The sequence below is a fragment of the Octodon degus genome, unplaced genomic scaffold (assembly GCF_000260255.1).
Source record: "Octodon degus isolate 3935 unplaced genomic scaffold, OctDeg1.0 scaffold00066, whole genome shotgun sequence".
In the NCBI taxonomy this organism is placed as follows: domain Eukaryota; kingdom Metazoa; phylum Chordata; class Mammalia; order Rodentia; family Octodontidae; genus Octodon; species Octodon degus.
In genome coordinates this window covers 4,754,734-4,764,323 of record NW_004524642.1, presented here as the reverse complement: position 1 = coordinate 4,764,323, position 9,590 = coordinate 4,754,734, and the positions used below count along the sequence as shown (strand labels likewise).

At 40.4% G+C, this 9,590-nt stretch overlaps 1 protein-coding gene across 5 annotated transcripts in view; it reads right to left on the bottom strand.

The window, feature by feature from the left end:
- Vgll3 (vestigial like family member 3) overlaps nt 1–9,590 on the bottom strand; it is a 47,097-nt gene that overhangs the window by 17,587 nt on the left and 19,920 nt on the right. For all 5 annotated transcript variants that reach the window (XM_023719245.1, XM_023719246.1, XM_023719249.1 and 2 more), the window contains exon 3: nt 4,091–4,630. In XM_023719245.1, coding sequence (XP_023575013.1) covers nt 4,091–4,630 — 540 coding nt within the window. The remainder of the gene's footprint in view (nt 1–4,090; nt 4,631–9,590) is intronic.

The window sequence follows — 9,590 nt, the reverse complement described above, 5'->3', positions numbered from 1 at the left end:
AGTCTGATCTAGTAATAAGACCCTGAACACCCTGTAGATCCTTCCCTAAAATACAAAAAAAAAAAAGAGTAAATAGACCTCAGCTTTATGCTATTTATATATTTTATACTGCACCATTTTGACATTCCTCAAAGAAAGTAATAAAAATGATAATACAATTGTAGCTAAATAACATGAGGTCTCCTAAGAAAAATAAATCTGTGATCTACAGCTGAATACAATCTCAAGCCATGAGCATCTCCTGTTTATAGAGAGGTCAAATCACAGAGCAACTCTTTTCACTTTTGTTAAAATCCAGTGGCTGATGTGCAAATCAAAAATAAAGTCAACTTTGTCAGAAAAAAGGGCCAATTAATGAGTCTTTACTTGAAAAATTAATGCAAACTGGGAAGTTTCAAAATTGTTCTCTTACACAGGCAAATGGTAAACAATAAAAACATAAGAATGGCCGCATTTGTTTCAAATGAAATGCAAGTAAAAGCTAATCTGAATGACTGAATTTATGTACATGTCTGATAATGTACGATACACAGATCCAGATACTTTCAAATTTCAATCTCCTGGCCCAGAAGAGCCAGCGCAATACTATGCGGTTACTTTCGCGTCCTGCTATCTTCCTTTTCTCATCTTGACATTGTAAATATTATTTTCTGCCCCATCTGCCCTTCCTAATCCAGAAGTCTTTACCGTCAGTTAAATGTATGGTAAAAGTTGAAAACTATGGCTTTATATTCAAGAAAAAAATAAGAGAAATGATCCTAAAACCATTCCATGCAAAATTTAAAAAGTGTAAGAACAAAATATGCCCATAAGTAGACCAGAGTGGGAAAAATCTCCTAGTAATCACAGTTTGACCTGTTTATTTAAGGACATATGTATAAAAATTTCTTTCTTTTGCTTAAGAAAGACACATAGCAGGCCACAGCAGCACAGTGACTTAGCCACAGACTTAGCTATTATTGGCCTCATGAAGTTCACAAGATCCAGTTTGGAGATGGTTAGAGGAAAGGAAAGAGACACAACACGAGATCTGCAGTGAGGAGTTCTTGGTAAAGATGGACACTTTCCATGGAGGGAACTACAGGCCACTTCGGATGCTAGCAACGCACTGCTCTTTCCAAAGTGCCTGAATTTAAGTTCTGCTCACCAGAGGAGGAGCAAGGGAATGTAAATCAGGCAAGACAGAGAAGTAGTGCCAGGATGAGGCTGGGGGCAGTACGGCCCTCGGAGGGTGCACTGCAGAAGGTTCTGCCCCTGTACAGCCCTAACAATGAGGATCCCGAGGAACAAGGCTATCTTCACTGTAGTCTTTATGATGTATTACTATTATTATTATTATTATTATTATTATTAATCATTGTGTGTGTATCTATGTGTGTGGGACCAGGGATTGAACTTGGGACTGTGCACTTGCCAGGCAGGCACTTATGCTGCTGAGCTATCTCCCTGGCCCATGATGTGTTAGAATTGATTCCAATGGTCTAGAAATGTATATTAATCACAGGTACAGTCAGTGCTATTTTGGAAAAAAAATTACAGAAATACAAAAGTCTATATTAATTGAAGTCTTAAACACACAGTGTCTCCACAAGATAGATGCACAAGAGAACTGCTCACACAGCAGCTTGTATGTGAGTGTTAACAGCACTGTTGTTCATATATCCCAACTGCAGAAACAAACCACACGTCCCACTACTGAATGGGCAAGAAAAACGCCGTCTATCCACACAATGGAATGAAGCCCACACTCCTGAGAAAAGGAATGAAATTCTAGTTTATTCCATAGTCTTGATAAAACATGAAAATGTTAAGCAAAAGGAGGCACAAAAACCTTTATATTTCATGAGTTTATTTATCATACAAAAAGAAAATCCAGAGAGAGAACAACCAGATTAGTGGTTGCCAAGGCAGGAGGCTGGCAATGGCAGAGATAAGATGTGAGCTCTTATCCACATCTAGGAGTTCTTATCTAATAGACAGAATGGTCTAGAACACTGAGAATACTTTTCTAATATTGCAAATATATTAAAAACCCAGCAAATTGCATTCACTAGAATAGTGAAGTGCATGTTATTGTGAAGTGTATCTAAATAACATTTTTAAAATGAAGAAAGGTAAGAATCTGCCCACTTCGCTCTCATCGCTAGAATTTATCAAGTTCCTCTGAAGTTGCAGACAATTTATAAATGTTTCATTGTATGCAATACCCAAAATAATACCACAGGAAATATTTTGCAGATAATGAAATTAAAGGATGAAGAAGGCTAAGTATTTGGTGAAAGACTATTTGTAAGAGACAGAGCTGAGCTTATAAAATCAGGCAGTCTGTATTGCAGGCTTAATTACCAGAAGTAACCACAATTAACAGCTGGGACTAGATATACTCCCAAATAATTTTCATTAGAAGGAAGAGATGCAGGCTCATTTAACTACTTACTATGGTTGTTTCTGCATTCAAAAACCAGGATAGTAGTGGCATAGACAGTATGCCATAAAAGTTTTATACAATTCTTTACTGAAAAAACAAAGCTGATGCTATAAGACTTCCTTTTGTCAGTAAGCATCATGTTGAGTCTCCCACGTTTCTTAGATCTCCTTAATTTCTTTAAATTGCTACAGCAAGTGAAACAAGTGAAAAAGTGGCCTCTGTGGATTCTAATGTCACATTAACTATCACTCTTCTCACCTACTTTATCATCTCAAGATTGAGTCCCTCATAGGAAATCTTCTCATTCACAAGTACATGGAAGAGTAGAAGAGGAGCTACTACACTTTTGCCCTACAGGAATTACTGTGGCTGGCCTCTTCCCCTTGTGATTGAGGTATTTACTCTCTTCTTCCTTGGAAGCTGATGACTCTCTCAACAAGTATTTTCTCCTTGGGACTTAGCCAGTACCATGTTGCCCTACTTAGGAAAGCAGCTTTAACCAGGTTGCAAACTGAAGGGATACAGAAGGCGATGCTCAGCACTAGAAATCTCAGTGGAAGAGAGCTGGCCAAGGAAAGAATTTCCACTCGCATCAGGGAAATCCAACTTGAGGCTGAGCATTTCCTCCTCTGGAGACTCCTCTGTTGTGAAAGCAGCACTCGGAGTAAAGGTCTTCCACAGTGCAGAAAGATGAAAGAAGGAAAAGGCCTGCACACTTGTGGATAGAAAGTTCTAGCACGTCACAAAGAGTGACAGGGAAAGAAACTGGGGGTGAAGGTGGAGGTGGGTGACAATGGCACAAAGACAGGAGGATGTAATCTCTGACCTGATTTGTTATTATTGCTGTTGTTTTTTCCTGCAGTGTGATGTCCCTGATTTCATGGTCTCAGAACCATTATTACCATTAGCATTATTCACCCTATCCAAAAAGCCTCAAACATTTCATGCCATGACTTTCAGAACTACTGAATTCCAGAGAGTCAGTGAATGCTTTTGTAGGAATGGTTTCCTTACCGCATTTTTGCTAAATCTGTTGGGGATATAAATTTTATAATTTTTAAGTCTTGTTATTTAAATCTGAGATGAGAAAGAAGATGGAAGGGGAAGAAAGTAGGTAAAGGAAACATAAGGGAGAAAATAAAACAAAAGTTATTTCTTTAAAATTAGTTTTATAATTCTCTGTAAAAAAAAACAAAACAAAAAAGATTGGATGCTACACTACAGTCTACATTCCAGCAGCTTAATAAGTCATAAAAAAGACTTATCCACAAAGAAAAAAAGGGCAAAGTTATTAAAGCATAGAACTTCTAGATTCAGCTGGGCACTGCACAAGGCATATAGCACAGACACCCAGAAGATTTAGAGAATATGTAAATCTTTAAAAATATACAGTATCAGAGATGCCACTTCAAAAGAACAGATTATGAACCCAAGAAATGGGAGCAAAAAGTTCTGAGACCTTCCTCAGTCTGCACTTCGTGAGCTAGTCATACCAGTTTCTTCAGGAATGCAAGAATTATTGCAAAATGGCCAGGTTCTATAAACATACTACCCAAGCTTAACTTCACACCTAAGACAAAAATAATCTAAAAGAATTTCCAAAAATATTCCATCCTTTCACATTTTTCTTTTTTGTGGAAAAGAAGAAGTCTTCGCACTCACCTGCATCGAATCCCACACTGGGCACTATGTCCACGGTCCCATGAAAGGCTCCAGCCCACGCTGAGGCAGCAGTGGTGACTGCAGACGGATCTGTCTTCGCGATCTCACACTGAGGAGCAGGAATCCTGGCCGCACGCACGGACGGCATCAGCAGAGGCCCGTAGGACGGATCCAAGGCAGAGCCAGCGGCAGGGTGGTGGTGGTGCCGGTGATGGTGGTGGTGGTGGCGGTGGTGCATGTGGGTGTGAGGGTGATGGTGCCGCATGTACACGTCGTGCATGTGGCTGTAGGGTGGGCTCACCTGAGATGCCAAAGGGTAGTGCCAGGACTCAGACACAGGAGGGGGCGGTGGTGGGCCAGTCTGATGCAGGCTGTGGCCTGACCAGGGGCTAGGATCTGCTGCAGTAAAGGTGCCAGGGGGCGCAGTGACTTGGAAGTCAGGATGAACTCCCCCTAAACAAGGTGCAGGTGGGGGCTGGTATGAGCTGGTCCAAAAGGAAGTTGGGAAATTACTCCTCTGGCTTGTGAGAGCTGAGCTGTCTGAGGAGACAGAAAACACATTATTTTCATAAGATTCCATGCTGGGGTAGACCTGTCCAATCCTGTTTTACAAGCAAGTGAATTCATGCGCACTCTTTCTCCACTCAGGAGTGGGTGATAGCAGTCTAGCCTCTGGGCCAGCCTGTGAAGACCCAACCCTCGCCATTTTGTTTAGCTTTTATCAGGCCGGCAGAGTAGGCAATCTGGAGAACGCAAGCCCCATTTCCTTTGGGGACCTTTGCTGACAAAGGTCGTAGCAGAGATCACAAGCACAAACACTTCTCTCGTAAAGAAAACTTATGCCATCGACGAGGTAGGTGTAGACTAGAAATGATCATTGTACCAGTCTTTGAAGTCAGAGTACAAATTTCGCTCAAATCAAAACATTGCAATACCAAGTAGTGAATGGAAGCAGGATCTCCCTTCCTGTGCCCACCAACTTCTCCTCCCCAGAGAGATCTGGGAATCTCTACACTGATAAAGGTAATTACCTCCTAATGAGAGTAACCAAATGAATTTAGTCCCATGCTGACTGGAGGCACCTCATGAATGATTTATAAGGGCTTCACTCCAGCCCTAGGAAATCCGGAGGAACCTTGGCTCCCAAACTTGATTCTTCCCAGGATTCCAGTTGCAGACAGACGGACGAGAGCTCAAACTCAGTACTTAGATTCAGTGTTGGCCTTTTGGGCCAATTTGCTTCAGTTCTCGTCCAGTTAAGTCTTTGACCACAATCACTAACGGAGACACACTAAGGATCCCCATTTTAAAAGTTAGGAAATACAGAAAAATAAGACGCTTAGATTGACTTGGATTGCCAGGACTGGACGCTGGAGTGAGGCGGGTCACCTGGGTGGCCAGTGCACATTTGGGTCCTGCCATGAGACGGCACAATTATGACTACAACCAAAATATCTGTAAATTGTTAAGATTCTGTCAAAATTGTGAGTGGAGGGGCCTGGGAGATGGCTCAGTGGAATAAGCACTTCCCTGGCATGCGCAGGGGCCTGAGTTCAATACCCAGTTCAAAAAAAAAAAAAAAAAAAAAAAAAAAAAATCGTTAAGTGGAAGAGATTTGAGCAGAGGTAATATAGTTGAGGAAGATTTTAGATGAGATGGAAATAAAAAAGAATAGCATGATTGTATATGGAAAAAGGCGAAGTCTCCCCAATTCTGCCTCAATTCAGTGTGTCCACTCAATCCTGACGATATGCTTATGATGGCCTACTATGTGCCTAAAAGTGGGGTTACAAGCGGCCGGGGAGATGGCTTAGTAGGACAAGTGCTTGCCTGGCAAGGCAAGAGCCTGAGTTCAATCCCTGGTTCCACTAAATAAATAAATAAATAAATAAATAAATAAAAGAGGGATTACAGATGAATGAACACTCTCCAAAGAAAGGCATACAAAGAAAAAACAAATGCTGCAGGACGTGGTGAGTGTCCTCAGAAGAGTAAACAGAGAAAAAACACTGAATCAACCCAAGACACTGATAACTACGCCAAAGCCAAAATGTTCAGAAGAAGCTCGTCTGGTGAAGAGAAAAAACACAACTGCAGAAAAATAAAAGGATGAAAAAAAGATGATGTGCTTTACATGCACACATGCATGCACACAGCAGCAGGAGCAGCAGCAGCATTTGAATAAAATGTGTTTAGTAGCTAACACTGGGGAAAACAGAAGAAAACTTACAAGACTATAGAAATTGGAAGAACCCGGATGAGTCTGGATTTCTAGTAGACCAAAGTGGGATTTAACCTGTTCCTTATTATGCCTAAGATGTTTGAAATGCAGTGAGATAGTGAGGTTAAGCTTGATAGCCTAAATCGTTTGATAATAACAATAAGCTTGTCTTCTGGATGGTTAACAACCTAAGTTTGCAGACCAAAATTAGAGAAAAAGGAGGGCTACAAGGAAGCCAACATTTTGGCCCTAGCCTTCTAAGGTCAATTAAAATTCAGGACATATGAGAACTTGTACTGTAACGTCATGTACCTCGGTAGTGTCCCAAATTTTCTGATCAAGAAGATTATGGGGCCAAGGAGGAAAGTGATCGATGACGTAGTGTGTGCCTAAGGAGAGTCACATGGGGAGAAGACACTCTCTCAGGCATTCACAGAGAGCACATTGGCCATGCATTGGCAGTGACTCATCCACATGGCTGCACTGACAAAGGTTCTACAATCTGAGGTACAGGATCTCAGGATAAATCCTGAGGGCATTTCACTGACCTTCTCAGACCAAAAAGCTACAACTCTTGTTGCATAGGTCCTGCTTTACCTTGGTCTTAACCATCCAGTAGAAAAGTATGAAGACGAAATATAGGAAATAAAGCCATGCTGTTATGTTAAGCTGTGGGGGACTCAGGTCAATAATTTCTGACATTGCCAGTTAAACAGAAGACCCAATGCTATTATGGGCTACTGGACTCTTTTAGAATATTTTGCTGAGTTTACACACCTATAATATTCAATAACGGAACGTAGAAAAAATGAGGTATACCAATGAATGTCCATTTTGTATCTGTGTATTCAAAGTAGTGGGATAGATATATAGTTGCATTCTCTTAATGAATAGAATGATTTGTTCTAATGGTGTTTGTAAATAGGATCACAAGTCCGCATCTTGTACAGCAATTAACCACTAAGAAGAATATATGCAGTGTATTATTTGTTGAAACTGTACTTCCGATTTGATTTGAAACTGTCTCATTGCTATCTGTTTATCAATAAAACTTTGAAAAAAAAGTGGGATTTAATTCTGAGAAAAATGGCAATGGGTGGGAAAGGTTATTTTAGGAAGTTACCGACTCACATCAGTATTTGGAAAGATCAATCCATTTGCCCATAGTCTATTGCCAAAGGAATGTGAACCTCAACAAACCCTTCACTGATTTCTCAGCCTTCAGGGCGCCCCCTCACACTACCACAATTTAAGACCTCAAGTGGACATCTCTGCTGGTCTTTCTGTGGCTTACATGCTTACAACAACAACGCATTTTGAACTTATGGAATCCAAACTGTCTCTAGCTCAATATTGTTCCATGCAAGGTACTATGGATTATTTCTCTGAAGAGTATAGTTATTAAATATTAATTATGAATGTATGATAAGCCTGTTCAAATTGAATTGAACATCAAAAGGGCTTTGTTTTCCTTTCAGTGTAGGAGCCATGGCTAAGAAACCTTTACCTTCACTGCCTAAATTCCCAGGTGACATAGTTTTTTGGTATTTATTTATTTTCACTTCAGGTAAAGGTTAAATAATTTGAATCAACCCCTGCCTGCATCGTGAGGGTAACATGACTGGGCTTTCACTGTGGTGTTCACACAGCCCTTCTGTCATCACTAAAGATGAGAAGCCCTTCTTTCTCAGTCCTTCAGTCCCAGAACCATCATCCTCAAGTCTCCTCATCTGCACAGGGAGCTCACAGCTGGCCACAGGCTGCAGCCAGGCGACTGCCCCACAGAGCTGTCGAGGCTCTCAAACCCTCGTGGAAACCTGAAAAATGACATTCTTCAAGGGGCAAAGACGGAATTGCTCACCCGTCACGTCCTCCTGTGCTCTACAGGACGCTTAGATCAATGCCTTTACTTTTATCACAATCGATCAGAAGGTAGCACTTACAGTCAAGCTCACTGGCCACGTGGCCAACAATTCTCATTAAATGATTATCTCTCATTGGTATATGGAGAATGATAGCTAATGAACAAAGGAAAACTGTACATGTTACTACAGAAAATTCCACTTGCCTTAAATGATAGTATTTGCATACTATTTTTGTCATGCCCATAAAGCTACCCAGGTTTAAAACTTAAAGCCCACCCAGGAGTTTATAGAGGACTCTGAAAGTCACAGTGTGGCCTGGCTACTGTCAGTCTGTCCTGTGCTCTCGGAGTTCTCATTTAGGGCCATAAATCCTTCTTTCTGCCCATACTCCCACCTCTGGGTATAGCAGAACCTTATGTTATTGAACTGCAACCCACAAATATGTGTCAGAGACACATAGTTCCTGTTATTAAATTTTCCATCAAAATAGGAAAGGCAGAGTAGATACCATTTCTCTGGACGCTTCCCTTCGTTTATTTATATGTACATGAAACCAACCATTTTATAGATGCCTACGCATTTGGGATATGCACAAAAACATGAATACAAAAAGCATTACCATCCTAGTCAGGAAGCACCGTATTGTGATAGGTGAACACATTATCTCCGAAAGTAGAAATATATATTTTTAAAATGCACCCCCTAAAGATTAGATACAGGTTTAAAATCCTCCAGGGAAAGATAAACTTTAAAAAACTTTGTATTTTTTCAGTCTGTATATGTCTCCAGAGATCAATATAAAGTTTGCGAAATTTATGCATTTCTTTTTAAAAACACTGTTGGATTTTACAAGTAAAACAATACTGAATGGAAAGAAAATATGCCTGTGAAGACATCTATTTTAAAGAATCATTATTTGATATCTAGCTTTTTTAAAGAAAAAATCTTGACACAAAGAAATAGATGAAGTGCTGTGTTTGATGCTGGAGCTGGCGTGTTTTTGCATGTAAATACATTATTCATCGCACGCCACTGCCTATGAGCACGTAATCACAGCCACACTGTTGGACGAGAAGGCACGTAACATCCGCAGGACCCATTTCTTGTTATCTGACTTTTCAGCTTAGTGGATACCATTCAGAACTGCATGAAATTAACACTTTCTAGTGACTTTGGATTCAATATTCTTCAATAGTTGGGCAATATTAACCCAAATTTGGACGATGTCCACAAAGCAGTCTAACACATACCAAAGTATGTGCTATGTAATTTGGTTCTGTTTGCACTGCTATTCAAGAATATCACACAGACACAAAACACACACGTACACACACACTTTATTTCCAACCTCCCCCAAGTATTAAATCAATGTATTTTTCAATACAACCTGCTCAAAGTGTACTAAGTAATCTCA